General features: G+C 43.5%; 1 protein-coding gene across 1 annotated transcript; it reads right to left on the bottom strand.

Annotated features, from left to right (window-relative positions):
• Positions 1–415: 415 nt before the first annotated feature.
• On the bottom strand, positions 416–19,579 carry LOC110521555 (glutamate--cysteine ligase regulatory subunit). The gene is made up of 7 exons (XM_021599172.3): positions 17,259–19,579; positions 16,313–16,381; positions 3,291–3,375; positions 2,506–2,562; positions 1,825–2,027; positions 1,618–1,732; positions 416–1,497 (listed from the first exon to the last, which is right to left on the bottom strand). The coding sequence occupies exons 1-7, from the start codon at positions 17,382–17,384 to the stop codon at positions 1,328–1,330; spliced, it is 825 nt and encodes a 274-aa protein (XP_021454847.2). The 5' UTR covers positions 17,385–19,579; the 3' UTR covers positions 416–1,327.
• Positions 19,580–19,658: the final 79 nt, after the last annotated feature.

Below are 19,658 nucleotides of genomic sequence, written 5' to 3'. Positions count from 1 at the left end.
CTCCTGACATACATCTTATTCTTATTTAAGCGGCTGTCACAATCTCTGCACAACCAGTACGAACCTCGGGCTGTGGTGCTCAACAGTACATCCCACCTATAAAGCAGCTACTTCATCTTGATGTTGTTCTTTATCAAATGCTACCGCAAAGCGGTTCCATTTCAAACAAGCAAGCTCTTCCAACCACCATCTAGCTTCTTCGATCAAAACCCGACCAATCGAATTGCGATGCATGCTAAGGAACATAAACACATTTGTGCGGATCACAGTACTCCAATGAGACTTTAGTCTAGTAAAGTGTATCATTCGAGGAGGATTTAGTTCATAGATACTCCCCCCTGTTTTTATGTGATCTGAAAGAAATGGATAGTGATCATGTGCACCCATCTCTTCCAATGAACACAAAACACTTCAAAAGTGTTTAATCATTTAATAAACCCAATAGAACAATACAGAAAATGGTAACATTAAATATATTAATTATTACAGTACAATAGAGAACTCAAACTTCTTAGGATTGTGGACCCTGCCTGGAAGAAATGCCATGATTAATAAATGAGACATCCACCCAGACACTTCAGAGCTTAGAATTCATTTTCCATGCCAATCTGGAATATTCCAGTACTATCACGTACACAATAAAGGTGTCAAGCCTACTATGAACGTCAACCTCATTTGGGGATATTTCTCATATTACCACTTAGATAGGGACACATTTTCTAATAAGTATGAGCAGTTAGGGGTATAGGACAAATCATATCCTGGTATACCCGGTCAGTAGCAATGGGCTTAAAAAAAAATATATGAATATACAAAGACTTGCCAAGACAACACTAACATCCATAAAGTTGTTTCTAAAAATCAAATCACTACTGTACACTAAATCAAGAGAAGTTCATGAACTAACCATACATTTTTTTCACTCGTCAGAAATCTATTGGAATTAGGCTCTTGTCCCCACTATACAGGGTGCCAGTATTATACAGTAGAAAACAGAAGGAGCTGTTCATACACATCAGAGCGCACTAGGACTTTACATCTCTCGCTCTGTGGCTTTAACAACCGATCCAAAGTACTCACCTCAACATAATGTAAAAATATCATGGGACATTTCCGTAGTGGGTTAGAGGCTGTTTAACCTTTAAACTGCTTTGCAATAATTCTAACATTGTACTAAAACAAGGTGATCCATCTAAACAATTGAATTATTTCTGTGGTTCCAATTCAGTTTTTTAGCCGTGTTTGTTAAAGGTTTAGCTACCTATATACCCGTCTAAAATGCATTGGACATGAGTAACATCTGAATAACAGATTTTCAGAGGACATGCTACAAGTTGTTTCTCTTTGAGTGAACAAGGTAGCCTTTTGCTTTGATGATCCCCCTGCTTTTGACAATGATGGAGTAACGCAAAACCCACTCCAACCTCCAGTCTGCTACCTTCAGGTCCTGAGTGCTCTCCTGCACTGCCTCCTGGAAGCTGGCAGCAGTAATCAGTTCTACAGGAAAATACAATGTGTTAATTCAGTGCCCCTCAGAGCACACACAGCCTTTCCTTAACATGTATTATCTGATTATACAGTGAAAAGATTACAAATTGAAATGATCACAATCTTCACCTTTTGGGTCATTATGAGTCAGTAGCTGAATGTCAAACTCCTTTGCAAAAGCAGTCAGGTCAGGGGGCATCACACAGCAGGAGGCCAGATTCACCTGGTTACTACTGGGTTTCACCTAGACCAGGAGAAAATAAAACAATTCAAAACCCCAAATACACCAACGCTAACCTACAACAATCTGATGGTCTCGTCAGCATCACCACTCACCTGGGCCCAGCTGTAGAGCTGCTCCAGGAGCTCCTTGTCCAGGTCGGAGGTTCCGATGGCAGCGATCTTGTGGCTCTGCACCAAGCCCTCCAGCTCCGTCCAGGCAGGCTGCAGGTTCTCCAGGGTCTGGCTCTCCCCCTCAGGCAGAACAGGGGGTGCAATGATCACCGAGTCCAGCTGGGACACAGCCAAGGCCTGACAAGCTGTCACAAACAGTCTTATGAGCATGAAACTAGTATACAGAGTGCGTACTTCTTAAAGCTGAAATCTGTAAAAGGGGAAACAGTGCCTTTGTTTTACTTAGATGAAACAGAGAAGAGGAGCTTCCAGGAGCGTGGTAAAAAATATACACACAGCTCAGTACATATTCTGGTGTTCTACCGCACATTCAATAATGTCGGGGAAAAAAAGTTTGTTTTTTGAAGTGATCAACATCTTTGTTGTTGTAATATCCCAAACAGATGTGATAGCTTCTGCCTGTACGGATTTCATCTGTCAAATACAACAAATTGAGGTAAGGAAAGGAGTTGGCATGCCAACAAAAGCACTTCACCGATACTAAAGTCTGTTGCATTGTTATTTGACGGTTGTCTTTAGACCTGACCACGCCTGTGCCAAATGACTTTTCCGTACAGTCACAGAGTCAGTGGTCCTTTGCTGTTTTGTAAATGTAATACTCACACTTATCGACTGCATCTTTGATTGAAGAGAGGTCTGCCTCGCAAATAAATAGTTTCACTGTAAAGCAAGAATATGGACATGTTAATAAAAACGCAAACAATCGGTAAGGCACCAGGAATGGTATTTTTGTCATGAAATTCACACACTGGGCTCATAATTCCTTATGCCAATGCCACACCAAACTATGGTATCAAAGCAGGGGTTCCTAAACTTTCAGGCCAGGGACCCCTTTCTGATAGCAAATTCATAAGGGACCCCCCCTCATAAACAGAACACAACTCGAGTGAGATAAAAATAGCATACAAAGAGTTCAGTGACTTTGGCAATACATGGCCCAACGAAACAAGTCTCCATCCCTGGGAAGGAACATTTTAAAAACCCATTTCTTGGCACGGAGAGAACATTTGGGAGTGTTCAAGCACATTTCCTTCAATTCTACAGATAGTCAAGGAGCAGAGAGATTTTTTGGTTGTTGAAGCTAATATCCTGCAATTCTTCACATTTTGCTATGAGGCAGAGAGAATAAATATATATATATATATATATAATAATAATAATAATAATGGAGTACTGTAGATACCAATATCCCTGTATGTCTCCCAGGCCCATGCTGCCCAGGGTTAAGAATATAACATTTTAGACTAATAATTGCATTGTATTACACCCTCTGAACTTACTCCAGGGATCCCTTGGCCATTAAAAAAAAAAATAATAATAATTATGTAAAAAAAAGTGGGGCCCATGTGCCACTGAGAACCCCCTGTCATAGAATACCAGTAACTCACCAGAGACCTTCAGCTCCTCCCTTTCTTCAGGTGTGATTGCTTCTGTAGCTTGAGGGATGGAGCAGTCAATGGTGTCTGGTAGGTCCTAAATGTACAACAAACGTGTTAAAGAAGAAGACTAGCTTAAAAATACAAAGAAAAAAAGCAACATCAATATTGTCTTAACTTTGTCCAAATACAAACACATGCTTTTGATTTCACAAACTTGTGGGATTTCATTGCAGGGAACATAAGCTTTGACTTTGTGTATGTAAGACCCCCCGCTGTACTCACTGAGCGTGTGGAAGCAGATTAGCTGACCCCAGCAGAAAAGCAACAGGGCAAAGCCACTCAAACTTCACAACAGAAGCACATGTAGAACCTTTCACAGCCAACTTTGCATGAATGATTACTATGACAGTTCCCTTTCATCAGTCTGATAAATTCATTGCGGTCAATCAACGTGCAGCTATTTTGTTTTCCCAGCAGAAGAACGGAATTGCATAGTAGTATCGTAACATTGGGACTACTGTAAGCTCCAAAAGTATTGGGACAGTGACTTTTTTCCTGTTGTTTTGGATGTTTACGCCACATATCGGGTAAACTGTTTGGAAATTACAGCACCTTTGGCACAGTCCCCACATTTTATCAAAAGTATTGCGACAAATTCACTTATGCGCATTGAAAGTAGTCAAAAGTTTAGTATTTGGTCTAATTTCTAGCTCGCAATGACTACATCAAGCTTGTGACTCTACAAACTTGGATGCATTTGCAGTTTGTTTTGGTTGTGTTTCAGATTATTTTGTGCCCAATTTAAATGAATGTTAAATAATGTAGTGTCATTTTGGATTCACTTTCATTGTAAATAAGAATGTTTCTAAACAGTTCTACATTAACAAAGATGCTACCATTACAGATTATCATGAATGAATCGTGAATAATGATGAGAGAGAAAGTTAAAAGCAACGCACTATGTACACAACGTACTGTAAAAATCGAAACAGTTCGCCCGATATGGATGAAAACAGGTGTTGTGCCTTGTTTCCCTCCTTCAGGGATCAGTTGTTATAGTCATAACGTTACGCTCCCTTTCAGTCAGTCAACTTCGGTACAACAAACTACGGTCACTGCCCAAGCTGAATGAAGTGGCCCATGGCAGAGCACCCAGACCTGACCCAGCCAGATGCGTCAGTCTGGGTATTGCAAACACCTAGTGACTTTCCCCTGTCCGTAAGCACACTGTGGGATACACTGAGAGCAGTGACTAACGATAAAAGCTCAAGAAAATAAAAAAAGTGTGGCGATGCCCAACTGTCCGCAGCACAAATATCTCCTACAGTCAATCCTTTAAACAACAGCCAAGCCACTGCCAGACCCCTGGTGGGGTAGCAAGTACACTGCTAGGGGACACTTGCTGCAATGTGCCAGGGAGATACAGTGCCTTGCGAAAGTATTCGGCCCCCTTGAACTTTGCGACCTTTTGCCACATTTCAGGCTTCAAACATAAAGATATAAAACTGTATTTTTTTGTGAAGAATCAACAACAAGTGGGACACAATCATGAAGTGGAACGACATTTATTGGATATTTCAAACTTTTTTAACAAATCAAAAACTGAAAAATTGGGCGTGCAAAATTATTCAGCCCCCTTAAGTTAATACTTTGTAGCGCCACCTTTTGCTGCGATTACAGCTGTAAGTCACTTGGGGTATGTCTCTATCAGTTTTGCACATCGAGAGACTGACATTTTTTCCCATTCCTCCTTGCAAAACAGCTCAAGCTCAGTGAGGTTGGATGGAGAGCATTTGTGAACAGCAGTTTTCAGTTCTTTCCACAGATTCTCGATTGGATTCAGGTCTGGACTTTGACTTGGCCATTCTAACACCTGGATATGTTTATTTTTGAACCATTCCATTGTAGATTTTGCTTTATGTTTTGGATCATTGTCTTGTTGGAAGACAAATCTCCGTCCCAGTCTCAGGTCTTTTGCAGACTCCATCAGGTTTTCTTCCAGAATGGTCCTGTATTTGGCTCCATCCATCTTCCCATCAATTTTAACCATCTTCCCTGTCCCTGCTGAAGAAAAGCAGGCCCAAACCATGATGCTGCCACCACCATGTTTGACAGTGGGGATGGTGTGTTCAGCTGTGTTGCTTTTACGCCAAACATAACGTTTTGCATTGTTGCCAAAAAGTTCAATTTTGGTTTCATCTGACCAGAGCACCTTCTTCCACATGTTTGGTGTGTCTCCCAGGTGGCTTGTGGCAAACTTTAAACAACACTTTTTATGGATATCTTTAAGAAATGGCTTTCTTGCCACTCTTCCATAAAGGCCAGATTTGTGCAATATACGACTGATTGTTGTCCTATGGACAGAGTCTCCAACCTGCAGCCAATCTCTGCAGTTCATCCAGAGTGATCATGGGCCTCTTGGCTGCATCTCTGATCAGTCTTCTCCTTGTATGAGCTGAAAGTTTAGAGGGACGGCCAGGTCTTGGTAGATTTGCAGTGGTCTGATACTCCTTCCATTTCAATATTATCGCTTGCACAGTGCTCCTTGGGATGTTTAAAGCTTGGGAAATCTTTTTGTATCCAAATCCGGTTTTAAACTTCTTCACAACAGTATCTCGGACCTGCCTGGTGTGTTCCTTGTTCTTCATGATGCTCTCTGCGCTTTTAACGGACCTCTGAGACTATCACAGTGCAGGTGCATTTATACGGAGACTTGATTACACACAGGTGGATTGTATTTATCATCATTAGTCATTTAGGTCAACATTGGATCCTTCAGAGATCCTCACTGAACTTCTGGAGAGAGTTTGCTGCACTGAAAGTAAAGGGGCTGAATAATTTTGCACGCCCAATTTTTCAGTTTTTGATTTGTTAAAAAAAGTTTGAAATATCCAATAAATGTTGTTCCACTTCATGATTGTGTCCCACTTGTTGTTGATTCTTCACAAAAAAATACAGTTTTATATCTTTATGTTTGAAGCCTGAAATGTGGCAAAAGGTCGCAAAGTTCAAGGGGGCCGAATACTTTCGCAAGGCACTGTATCCTCTACAATCCAGTGGGAGATGCGCTCCTTAAAAGAGTGTCCTGACATGAGCTAGATTAGCAAAACAGACAAAAAGCTGGTCACATAACCAACCATAACCATTCAGTGCATGTGCATAAAGCTCACACCGGACACAGGCCATATAACCTTTGTTGCTCTTCAGAGCAAAAAGGAGGAGATGAAAAGGGAAATCGCTCAAAGCTAAGGACCTGTAGGACATTTCCAGGCCGCATTTGGAAACAATGTCACCTTAGTCGCCCGGGGCAAACGAAGTACAGGAAGGGTGTACTGATTACACGTGGTTGGTCTCCAACATATTTAGCCTAGGCCAAAGTCATGAGTAGGGAGGTTTTGTAGAAGGATCTTAAGTGCCACCAACTCCAGAGACTCAAAATGGGACACACAGTGCCCCAAAAACCAGCACCAAGTCCCATGTGGGCGCAATAGGTTTAGAGACTGTGTACACCTTTCAGGAACTGCACAACGTCCCCGGTGTGGCTCCGTCAATTCCCACACGACACACCCACATAGCGATCACGTACACTTTTAAAGTAGAGAAAGCCTGTCCCTGCTCGAATAGCTCCTTTAGGAACATATGGATGTACCTCAGAGCACTGAAAAGGAACCAGCACTCCATCTTATCAACAGAGCTCAAACACTTGCGACAAATGCATAAGGTCCTCATGTGGAAGTGCACTTGTGGACTGAATGGTAGCAATAACTTCCGGCGCCGACAGAGATGGCCGCCTCGCTTCGCGTTCCTAAGAAACTATGCAGTTTGTTTTTTTATGTGTTATTTCTTACATTGGTACCCCAGGTCATCTTAGGTTTCATTACAGTCGAGAAGAACTACTGAATATAAGAGCAGTGTCAACTCACCATCAGTACGACCAAGAATATAACTGTCCCGGAGCAGATCCTGTGTTCTGCCTTCCACCCAGGACATCCCAGCCTGCGACCCAAAACAATGACGTCGTAAAAGAGGCAAACGAAGCGGTCTTCTGGTCAGGCTCTGGAGACTGGCACATCGCGCGCCACTCCCTAGCATACTACTCGCCAATGTCCAGTCTCTTGACAAGGCTGATGAAATCCGAGCAAGGGTAGCATTCCAGAGGCACATCAGGGACTGTAACGTTCTTTGCTTCACGGAAACATGGCTCACTCGAGAGACGCTATTGGAGTCGGTGCAGCCAGCTGGTTTCTCCACACATCACGCCGACAGAAACAAACATCTTTCTGGTAAGAGGGGCGGGGGCGTATGCTTTATGGTTAACGTGACGTGGTGTGGCCACAACAACATACAGGAACTCAAGTCCTTCTGTTCACCTGATTTAGAATTCCTCACAATCAAATGTCTACCAAGGGAATTCTCTTCGATTATAATCACAGCCGTATATATTCCCTCCCAAGCAGACACATCGATGGCTCTGAACGAACTTTATTTGACTCTTTGCAAACTGGAATCCACACACCCTGAGGCTGCATTCATTGTAGCTGGGGATTTTAACAAGGCTAATCTGAAAACAAGACTCCCTAAATTGTATCAGTATATCGATTGCGCAACCAGGGCTGGTAAAACCTTGGATCATTGCTATTCTAACTTCCGCAATGCATATAAGGCCCTCCCCCGCCCTCCTTTCGGAAAAGCTGACCACGACTCCATTTTGTTGCTCCCTGCCTACAGACAGAAGCTAAAACAAGAAGCTCCCACGCTGAGGTCTGTTCAACGCTGGTCCGACCAATCTGATTCCACGCTCCAAGACTGCTTCCATCACGTGGACTGGGATATGTTTCGCATTGCGTCAAACAACAACATTGACGAATACGCTGATTCTGTGAGTGAGTTCATTAGAACGTGCGTTGAAGATGTCGTTCCCATAGCAACGATTAAAACATTCCCAAACCAGAAACCGTGGATTGATGGCAGCATTCGCGTGAAACTGAAAGCGCGAACCACTGCTTTTAATCAGGGCAAGGTGACCGGAAACATGACCGAATACAAACAGTGTAACTATTCCCTCAGCAAGGCAATCAAACAAGCTAAGCGTCAGTATAGAGACAAAGTAGAATCGCAATTCAACGGCTCAGACACAAGAGGTATGCGGCAGGGTCTACAGTCAATCACGGATTACAAAAAGAAAACCAGCCCAGTCACGGACCAGGATGCCTTGCTCCCAGGCAGACTAAATAACTTTTTTGCCCACTTTGAGGACAATACGGTGCCACTAATCTTTAAACTGAAGTCAGGATTGGTCCACCCACACAGACAGCATCGTGAAGAAGGCGCAGCAGCGCCTCTTCAACCTCAGGAGGCTGAAGAAATTTGGCTTGTCACCAAAAGCACTCACAAACTTCTACAGACGCACAATCGAGAGCATCCTGGCGGGCTGTATCACCGCCTGGTACGACAACTGCTCCGCCCACAACCGTAAGGCTCTCCAGAGGGTAGTGAGGTCTGCACAACGCATCACCGGGGGCAAACTACCTGCCCTCCAGGACACCTACACCACCCGATGTCACAGGAAGGCCATAAAGATCATCAAGGACAACAACCACCCGAGCCACTGCCTGTTCACCCCACTATAATCCAAAAGGCGAGGTCAGTACAGGTGCATCAAAGCTGGGACTGAGAGACTGAAAAACAACTTCTATCTCAAGGCCATCAGACTGTTAAACAGCCACCACTAACATTGAGTGGCTGCTGCCAACACACTGACTCAACTCCAGCCACTTTAATAATGGGAATTGATGTAAAATATATCACTAGCCACTTTAAACAATGCTACTTAATATAATGTTTACATACCCTACATTATTTATCTCATATGTATACACTGTACTCTATATCATCTACTGCATCTTTATGTAATACATGTATCACTAGCCATTTTAAAAACTACGCCACTTTGTTTACATACTCATCTCATATAATATATAATGTACTCGATACCATCTACTGCATCTTGCCTATGCCGCTCTGTACCATCACTCATTCATATATCTTTATGTACATATTCTTTATTCCTTTACACTTGTGCGTATAAGGTAGTAGTTTTGGAATTGTTAGCTAGATTACTCGTTGGTTATTACTGCATTGTCGGAACTAGAAGCACAAGCATTTCGCTACACTCGCATTAACATCTGCTAACCATGTGTATGTGACAAATAACATTTTATTTGAACATTCGGGAGGTAAACCTCTAGCCATCAGATTAGCCCACTCAGGGGCCAGGCAGAAAATAACCAAATCGTTCCACGCCAAACCTGCCTGTGCACCTGGCACAACAGGTCCCCGTGCAACGGGAGTGGCCACAGGTCCCCGCCTAAAAAGGTGAATGATCTCCGCGAACCAAGGCTGCTTGGGCCAAAGTGGAGCCACAAGAATCAATGATAAGCTCTCCTGGCGCACCCTCTCCAACATGGGTTGAATCAGAACCACTGGTGGAAACACTTAGAGGGTCCGAAGCCACTGGTACGCCAGAGCATCAGTGCCCAATGGTGCACTCTGTTCTCTCATCAAGAAAAATAAACGACAATGCGCGTTTGAGTTAGGCGTAAAGACCTGTGTCGGCATTGCATAATCTCCCATATCTGGCAGTCTCCACTTCTGCTATCCAGGGGGGCACCCCCCAGAGTTGAGGCAACCGGGAACATGAATCACTCGAAGAGCAAATGCAAACTGCTCCACATGTTCTATTTCAGTAATTTATCCAGAGAAACTTACAGTAGCACGTGCATACATTTTCATACTTGTCTCCAATGGGAATAGAACCCACCACCCTAGTGTTTGATGCGCCATTCTCTACCAATTGAGCCACACAGCAACAGGGTGTGAGCCTAGGTGAGGCGGGGAGGGACCGTGTGTCCCACGCCTTCTGATGGATGCCACCGTCATCATGATGGCTCTGACCAGCACATGCCGGCCCGACAAACGAGGGAAGCAGCGCCAGAGCGCTATGTACAGTGTCATAAGTTCCAGGTAACTAATATGCCAGGCACTCTGACACCGTCCATACTCCCCGAATTGAGTAACCCTCGCACAGCTCGCCCCACCCTTGGGGGGGGGGGGGACACACGTCTGTCGTGACCATATTGCAGAACACCCGGACAATGAAAAACCCTTGTGACAGTAGCCAGCGATCCCGCCACTGGGCCAGTGCCCTGAAGGCAAGTCAAGGACACATGAATCGAGAGGTTTAGGTGGCGATATGTATCCAAGCTCATGGCTAGCAACCAGCACTGGAACAGTCACAACAATAGTCCCAGGGGAATGACCACTATCATAGAAGCCATCAACCTCAGTAGGCGCAGAAATTGGTGAAAAAGTACTGTGCGCCCCAACCTAAACTGGGCCAAGCAGAACTGAAAACCGGACAACCTCTCCGGGGTTAGAAAAGCGCTATTTGCAATTTTCCAGCCCCCTTGTGGACAAAGCCAACTTATTACTCACTATGGGGAGAAATGGTATACCCCTTGAGCCCTGTGAACACCATGGAATGTGGGGTAACAGAGGAGCTTTAAACATGGACAAAATTCCAAACTAAATTGTGCTTCCGTGAGACTATAGCCTGGATGAAGCCCGGTGCCCCCACGTTTGGCCGTAACCAAACGTGGGGGCACTGACTGACATCATCGTAATGTTTTTGTTTAGGGGTTCACCGGTTGCGCAGACCCGTGAGAAGGCCCCTCACTCCAGGGGTTACCCATGCCCAGTGCTCGGAGGCAGCTTCATCATTGAAGGTGCCCGCAAGCCCCGCTTCCTCCACTCTAGGAATGGGATTGCCTTAACGCCGGAGGAAAGCTAGTAAGCTTAATTTGCCGGAAGTTATGCATGCTAGCCGACATTAGCCATGAGGCTTTTAGTCTAAGCTAGCTAGCCTCCGATTGCAGCACGGCCCATTTAGACTAACCAAGCGACGTAATGCTAGACCAGAGCTACCCAAGCAATTCTACCCAAACACCGCTAGGAAGGCGGAATAGCTAGAAGTTACTAGCTTAACTGGCTAGCACGCTATGCATCGCTTTAGGGAAACACCAAGCTCCCTAAAGAATGCTCCACGATTGTCAAGAGAACCTGTGCCACAAACGAGTAAGGGAACAGTGACAGCGGTCTCCTTATCTCGCACATGAACGGATTTGAGTGAGGGCAGCCTAAGCATGCACCGAGCCAAGTCATACAATACAACTAACTTGAAGAACTAATTGTATGGGATTAGGAAATGTATGAGAACCATACAAACCTCAGCACACAATGTCCAGGGGGTGAGCACGTTTTGTTAGCGCAATGTAAAAGTCTCATGTTCTAATTGTTTGTTTTAGTAGCGCATATCATTCCTGTTCACACCGAGGTGAAGAGCAGAATAATTTAAGGAATGAATCTGAGCCTTATCACCCGGTGATGTGACTAACAGGGTGCGCTGTACTGAAGCCATCGCGAGTCCATTTTGGTACTCCTCCCCATTGTCATTTAAAGAAAGCTATAAAAATGCTTTTATTAATGTCTATTTTTTTTTTTTACATGTTTATTCTATTAGACACCTTAATTTCAATATACATGATCGAAACAAAAAAAAGTATACACAAAGAACAAACGTAAGACAACGACCAACAATTTTACAAAATTACAGTTCATAGGGAAATCAGTCAATAAATTCATTAAGCCCTTATCTACGGATTTCACACAACTGGGCTAGCTAGAGTGCAGCCATGGTTGGGCCTTGTAGGGCATAGGCCCACCCACTCGGGAGCCAGGCCCAGCCAATCAGAATGAGTTTTCCCGCACAAAAGGGACTTTATTACTGACCGAAATACTCAGTTTCATCAGCTGTCCAGGTGGCTGTCTCAGACGATCCCGCAGTTAAAGAAGCCAGATTTGGAGATCCTGGGCTGACGTGGTTACACGTGGTCTGAGGTTCTGAGGCCGGTTGGACGTATTGCCAGAGAATTGCCAAACATTCAATTCTCTGGCAATAGTTATGGTGGACATTCCTGTAGTCCGCATGCCAATTGCACGCTCCCTCTACTTGAGACATCTGTGGCATTGTGCTGTGTGACAAAACTGCACATTTTAGAAAGTAGCCTTTTATTGTCGCTAGCACAAGGTACACCTGTTTAATCCACTTCTTGATATGCCACACCTGTCAGGTGGATGGATGGATTATCTTGGCAAAGGAGAAATGCTCACTAACAGGGATGTAAACAAATTTGGGCACAACATTTGAGAAATAAGATTTTTTTGCCTATGGAACATTTATGGGATCTTTTATTTCAGCTCATGAAACATGGGACCAACACGCATGTTGCGTTTATATTTTTGTTCAGTGTGTGTGTGTGTATATACAGTGCCTTGCGAAAGTATTCGGCCCCCTTGAACTTTGCGACCTTTTGCCACATTTCAGGCTTCAAACATAAAGATATAAAACTGTATTTTTTTGTGAAGAATCAACAACAAGTGGGACACAATCATGAAGTGGAACGACATTTATTGGATATTTCAAACTTTTTTAATAAATCAAAAACTGAAAAATTGGGCGTGCAAAATTATTCAGCCCCCTTAAGTTAATACTTTGTAGCGCCACCTTTTGCTGCGATTACAGCTGTAAGTCGCTTGGGGTATGTCTCTATCAGTTTTGCACATCGAGAGACTGACATTTTTTCCCATTCCTCCTTGCAAAACAGCTCGAGCTCAGTGAGGTTGGATGGAGAACATTTGTGAAAAGCAGTTTTCAGTTCTTTCCACAGATTCTCGATTGGATTCAGGTCTGGACTTTGACTTGGCCATTCTAACACCTGGATATGTTTATTTTTGAACCATTCCATTGTAGATTTTGCTTTATGTTTTGGATCATTATCTTGTTGGAAGACAAATCTCTGTCCCAGTCTCAGGTCTTTTGCAGACTCCATCAGCTTTTCTTCCAGAATGGTCCTGTATTTGGCTCCATCCATCTTCCCATCAATTTTAACCATCTTCCCTGTCCCTGCTGAAGAAAAGCAGGCCCAAACCATGATGCTGCCACCACCATGTTTGACAGTGGGGATGGTGTGTTCAGCTGTGTTGCTTTTACGCCAAACATAACGTTTTGCATTGTTGCCAAAAAGTTCAATTTTGGCTTCATCTGACCAGAGCACCTTCTTCCACATGTTTGGTGTGTCTCCAAGGGGCTTGTGGCAAACTTTAAACAACACTTTTTATGGATATCTTTAAGAAATGGCTTTCTTGCCACTCTTCCATAAAGGCCAGATTTGTGCAATATACGACTGACTGATTGTTGTCCTATGGACAGAGTCTCCAACCTCAGCTGTAGATCTCTGCAGTTCATCCAGAGTGATCATGGGCCTCTTGGCTGCATCTCTGATCAGTCTTCTCCTTGTATGAGCTGAAAGTTTAGAGGGACGGCCAGGTCTTGGTAGATTTGCAGTGGTCTGATACTCCTTCCATTTCAATATTATCGCTTGCACAGTGCTCCTTGGGATGTTTAAAGCTTGGGAAATCTTTTTGTATCCAAATCCGGCTTTAAACTTCTTCACAACAGTATCTCGGACCTGCCTGGTGTGTTCCTTGTTCTTCATGATGCTCTCTGCGCTTTTAACGGACCTCTGAGACTATCACAGTGCAGATGCATTTATACGGAGACTTGATTACGCACAGGTGCATTGTATTTATCATCATTAGTCATTTAGGTCAACATTGGATCATTCAGAGATCCTCACTGAACTTCTGGAGAGAGTTTGCTGCACTGAAAGTAAAGGGGCTGAATAATTTTGCACGCCCAATTTTTCAGTTTTTGATTTGTTAAAAAAGTTTGAAATATCCAATAAATGTCGTTCCACTTCACGATTGTGTCCCACTTGTTGCTGATTCTTCACAAAAAAATACAGTTTTATATCTTTATGTTTGAAGCCTGAAATGTGGCAAAAGGTCGCAAAGTTCAAGGGGGCCGAATACTTTCGCAAGGCACTGTACACTGCTCAAAAATATAAAGGGAACACTAAAATAACACATCCTAGATCTGAATGAGTGAAATATTCTTATTAAATACTTTTCTTTACATAGTTGAATGTGCTGACAACAAAATCACAAAAATGATCAATGAAAATCATATTTAGCAACCCATGGAGCTCTGGATTTGGAGTCACACTCAAAATTAAAGTGGAAAACCACACTACAGGCTGATCCAACTTTGATGTAATGTCCTTAAAACAAGTCAAAATCAGGCTCAGTAGTGTGTGTGGCCTCCACGTGCCTGTATGACCTCCCAACAACGTCTGGACATGCTCCTGATAAGGTGGCGGATGGTCTCCTGAGGGATCTCCTCCCAGACCTGGTCTAAAGCATCCGACAACTCCTGGACAGTCTGTGGTGTAATGTGGCGTTGGTGGATGGAGCGAGACATGTCCCAGATGTGCTCAATTGGATTCAGTTCTGGGGAACGGGCGGGCCAGTCCATAGCATCAATGCCTTCCTCTTGCAGGAACTGCTGACACTCCAGCCACATGAGGTCTAGCATTGTCTTGCATTAGGAGGAACCCAGGGCTAACCGCACCAGCATATGGTCTCACAAGGGGTCTGAGGATCTCATCTCGGTACCTAATGGCAGTCAGGCTACCTCTGGCGAGCACATGGAGGACTGTGCGGCCTCCCAAAGAAATGCCACCCCACACCATGACTAACCAACCCACCAGATTTGCCAATCTTGGTGTTCTCTGGCGAATGAAAAACGTCCTGCACGGTGTTGGGCTGTAAGCACAACCCCCACCTGTGGACATCGGGCCCTCATACCACCCTCATGGAGTCTGTTTCTGACCGTTTGAGCAGACATGCACATGTGGCGTGCTGGAGGTCATTTTGCAGGGCTCTGGCAGTGCTCCTCCTTGCACAAAGGCGGAGGTAGCGGTCCTGCTGCTGGGTTGTTGCCCTCCTACGGCCTCCTCCCCGTCTCCTGATGTACTGGCCTGTCTCCTGGTAGCGCCTCCATGCTCTGGACACTACGCTGACAGACACAGCAAACCTTCTTGCCACAGCTCGCATTGATGTGCCATCCTGGATGAGCTGCACTACCTGAGCCACTTGTGTGGGTTGTAGACTCCGTCTCATGCTACCACTAGAGTGAAAGCACTGCCAGCATTCAAAAGTGACCAAAACATCAGCCAGGAGGCAAAGGAACTGAGAAGTGGTCTGTGGTCCCCACCTGCAGAACCACTCCTTTATTGGGGGATGTCTTGCTAATTGCCTATAATTTCCACCTGTTGTCTATTCCAATTGCACAACAGCATGTGAAATTTATTGTCAATCAGTGTTGCTTCCTAAGTGGACAGTTTGATGTCACAGAAGTGTGATTGACTTGGAGTTACATTGTGTTGTTTAAGTGTTCCCTTTATTTTTTTGAGCAGTGTATATAAAAGAGTACTAATGTTACTGGCCCCACTACAACAAAAAATGCATGTTATTTGGTCCTTGAAACATTTAATTGAAATACTATAGAATTCTGTTCATTCCTATGGAGGACTACTCCAACTGGGGAGTGCCAATATGGCCAACCAGTGCTTCAAAGCCTCTCAATGGCCAATACATAACATCAGCAATCCAGGATTTATATACATTATTGTTATCACCTGTGGAAGGCGGTGCTTCCAGCGAGACAGGATTTCATTGACCTTGTCAGGTGTGATTGTAGATCCTTTAACTCTAGTCGCAAGAGTGTGACTCCCCATAGTATGTTGTACCAAACTTGACTGACTGAAAGGGAACCAATGGTTACACAATTGTTTTTCATTATGGATCCATCCCTGCTAGATGATGTAAAATGTTAGCAGGTACTGTAGACACTTGGTCACTATGGGAACTTGGTAAACAGGGATTATGGACACTTGATACTGTTTGGATGTTGGTGAAAAGCTGTTATGTAGCCACGTGTGTAATAAAATATGCATGGGAAATACAACTATGTGGTATTGAATAGTGAGTGTGTGGACGGAGTGATGTCTCACCGTTGGTGAAGTTGTTGGTGGTATGGTGGCACACCACTCATTAAGAGTGGCTCGAACACAGTCTTGAATCTGTAATGCAAAAAAATGTTTGAGGGGACTAAATTAATAGCAGTGCTAATAGGGTTGCTATAAACACTTGTAACTGGGTAGGGCTTTCATGGACACCTACAGATCATGCAAAGATGCTAAATTATCTAACATTACTTTGAAAGATGTAATATGGAAAGTATTTGATTATTTTGTACACTGCTGGGCACAATGGGTGATTTGAACAGCATGAAAATGTGTGGCCAGAGCTATAGCATGTTATACAATAACTATGAAATGGTGCAGGGAGAGTCTTAGTTACACTTATGAGAGTCAGGTGGTGCACAGCTTCAATGACAGTTATGGTTGTTAATGCTAAATAAAGGCTGGCCTTTTAGAACCTACACACGACAAGTCCTTGTCCTCAAATGTATCATGCATTCTTGAATCTCATTATCAGGTGAATCCTGGCCCAGATACCTTTAAAAAAAAAGGTAGGGGCCTGGATCAGAAAATTATCTGTGACCAACAGATTTCTATCTGTATTCCAAGTCATGTGAAATCCATATATTAGGGCCCAATTTATTTATTTCAAATGGACTGATTTCCTTATATGAAATATAACTCATTAAAATATTTGAAGTTTATTTTTGTTCAATATAGTTAGCTATTTAACGTCGAGGCTATGGTTTTTCAAGCTAACTAGTTAACGTCTAGCCAGGGGTGTATTCATTCTGCCAATTCTGTTGAAAAACGTTTCTTAAACGGGAGGGAATGGGACCTACCTGAATTTGTCCGTTTTTGGACCATGGGGATTAATGACTACACTCCAGCTAACTGACCAATGTTGCACTATTTTCTTAAACATCTTACTTCAGCTAGCCAGTCAGTTATGACAGAGTCCAATGGTCAGTCTTACCTCTTCGCTAGGTGAAGACGGACATTGTTTCTTGAGACGGCTTCGGTTTACTAAATTCCCCGTGTGAAGATACAAAATCGTAGCATGGTTGAGGAGCACCTTAGCACTGGTGGTGTGTTTTTCCATGTGGTGTCCTTGGTAAGTCGATAAATCTATCGTGGTAGAAAGCCTTTATGAACTATTCAGCAACTTCAGTTACTTTATTCTAACAGGAGTGACCTCGTTTCCAAACGGTAGCTACCGCTGAATTAGAATGACTTGCATTTGTAGATTATTTAGGACGCCCACATTGTAACCGGGTGTTGTGTGCAAAATCTGGCATGGAGTTCTGGACTCTTTTTAACCAAGAGATTGTTACAGCTCAGCAATGGTGTTATGACTCACTGTACATTGGAATGTACACTGTAATCATGACACAGCATGTTTCAAGAGACCAGATGTTCCATTTTTTAATTCAACATTCACCCCTTGACCCTAATCAGAGGGCAACACACCCACACAGAAGACAGTTTGGGCAATAAAAAGTTAAGACACAATCAATTTAGTGTATGTAAACTTCTGACTCACTGGAATTGTGATACAGTGAAATAATCGTCTGTAAACAATTGTTGGAAAAACTACTTGTGTCATGCACAAAGTAGATGTCCTAACCGACTTGCCAAAACTATAGTTTGTTAACAAATTTGTGGAGTTGTTGAAAAACTAGTTTTAATGACTCCAACCTAAGTGTATGTAAACTTCCCACTTCAACTGTATAACTACTCCTGTCTATACAGAAATAAATTAAATCACTCTAAATACTTCACCAGAAATCATGATTTAGCCAGAGGAATCGAGGATCATTAGCTTTTTTTGGGTGGGGGAGGAGAGTGTGGAAATAGGCCTGGCTGATTATTGACTTGAGGCGGTCAGTGAAAAGCATCTAAAATATGCTACATGACCAAAAGTATGTGGACACCTGCTGCTTGGATATCTCAATACAAAATCATGTGCATTAATATGGAGTTGTTCCCCCTTTTGCTGCTATATCAGCCTCCACTCTTCTGGAAAGGCTTCCATTTCTGTATGGACCTTGCTTTGTGCACAGGGGTATTGTCATGCTGAAGCAGGAAAGGGCCTTCCCCAAACTGTTGCCACAAAGTTGGAAGCACAGAATCATCTAGAATGACTTTTATCTCCCTCACCAACTTCAAACATCTGCTATCTGAGCAGCTAACCGATCGCTGCAGCTGTACATAGTCTTATCGGTAAATAGCCCACCCAATTTGACCTACCTCATCCCCATACTGTTATTTATTTATTTACTTTTCTGCTCTTTTGCACACCAATATCTCTACCTGTACATGACCATCTGATCATTTATCACTCCAGTGTTAATCTGCAAAATTGTAATTATTCGCATACCTCCTCATGCCTTTTGCACACAATGTATATAGACTCTCTTTTTTTCTACTGTGTTATTGACTTGTTAATTGTTTACTCCATGTGTAACTCTGTGTTGTCTGTTCACACTGCTATGCTTTATCTTGGCCAGTTCGCAGTTGCAAATGAGAACTTGTTCTCAACTAGCCTACCTGGTTAAATAAAGGTGAAATAAATAAAACAATTGTATGCTGTTGCTTTAAGATTTCCTTTCACTGGAACTAAGGGGCCTAGCCCGAACCATGAAAAACAGCCCCAGACCATTATTCCTCCTCCACCACACTTCACTGACACTATGCATCGGGGTAGGTAGCGTTCTACTGGCATCCGCCAAACCCAGATTCGACCGGAGGACTGCCTGATGGTGAAGCATGATTCATCACTGCTCCAGAGTCCAATGGCGACAAGCTTTACACAACTCCAGCCGACACTTGGCATTACACATGGTGATCTTAGGCTTGTGTGGCTGCTCGGACATGGAAACACATTTCATGAAGCTCCCGACGAACAGTTCTTATGCAGACAGATCGGTTGAAATGGTAGTATAAATTGTAAGCTTGCCCAAACTTGAAACTCACGCGCCGCCTATGAAGTCGTTTCCATGGTCGGATTTTGCCTATAGGCTACTTTGAAGCAAAGTAAGACATGCCTCATTATATGAAGTTAAACATTCAGATTTCAAACAATGGATTTCAAAATGCATCCTGCCTCCAGCTCACATTGTAGCGTGGTGGTGACATGCTGATAGCCTTTTGCCTGCACTTGAATGTTGAATGGGAGGTGAGCTTCAATTAGGCTACGAGTTGAGAAATAAAAATAGTATGCCTAGCTCTTTTTAATTGTGCACCAAAACTGTTTAACATGCAATTGCATTTACAATTGTTGTGCAATGGGCTTATAAAAGCACATTTTACTCTTGCAGTAAGCAACTGAGGAGCTGCAGGAGGAATCCCGCTCAAAATAAGCTCTGTATGCTGT

This window comes from Oncorhynchus mykiss, chromosome 4, assembly GCF_057628025.1.
Source record: "Oncorhynchus mykiss isolate SJ-2025 chromosome 4, ASM5762802v1, whole genome shotgun sequence".
NCBI classification, from domain to species: Eukaryota; Metazoa; Chordata; class Actinopteri; order Salmoniformes; family Salmonidae; genus Oncorhynchus; species Oncorhynchus mykiss.
The sequence above is the reverse complement of the archived record's forward strand: the minus strand, read 5'-3'. Positions and strand labels throughout refer to the sequence as shown.

What these genes read in the sequence shown, in the direction of transcription:
- LOC110521555 (XM_021599172.3), bottom strand. Translation starts at nt 17,384, where the DNA reads ATGGAAAAACACACCACCAGTGCTAAGGTGCTCCTCAACCATGCTACG. An exon ending in CAAAGATGCAGTCGATAAGT is followed by an intron (nt 2,028 to 2,505) that starts GTGAGTATTACA and finishes TGTTTGTGACAG; the next exon opens with CTTGTCAGGCCTTGGCTGTG. An exon ending in GACTCATAATGACCCAAAAG is followed by an intron (nt 1,498 to 1,617) that starts GTGAAGATTGTG and finishes ATTTTCCTGTAG; the next exon opens with AACTGATTACTGCTGCCAGC.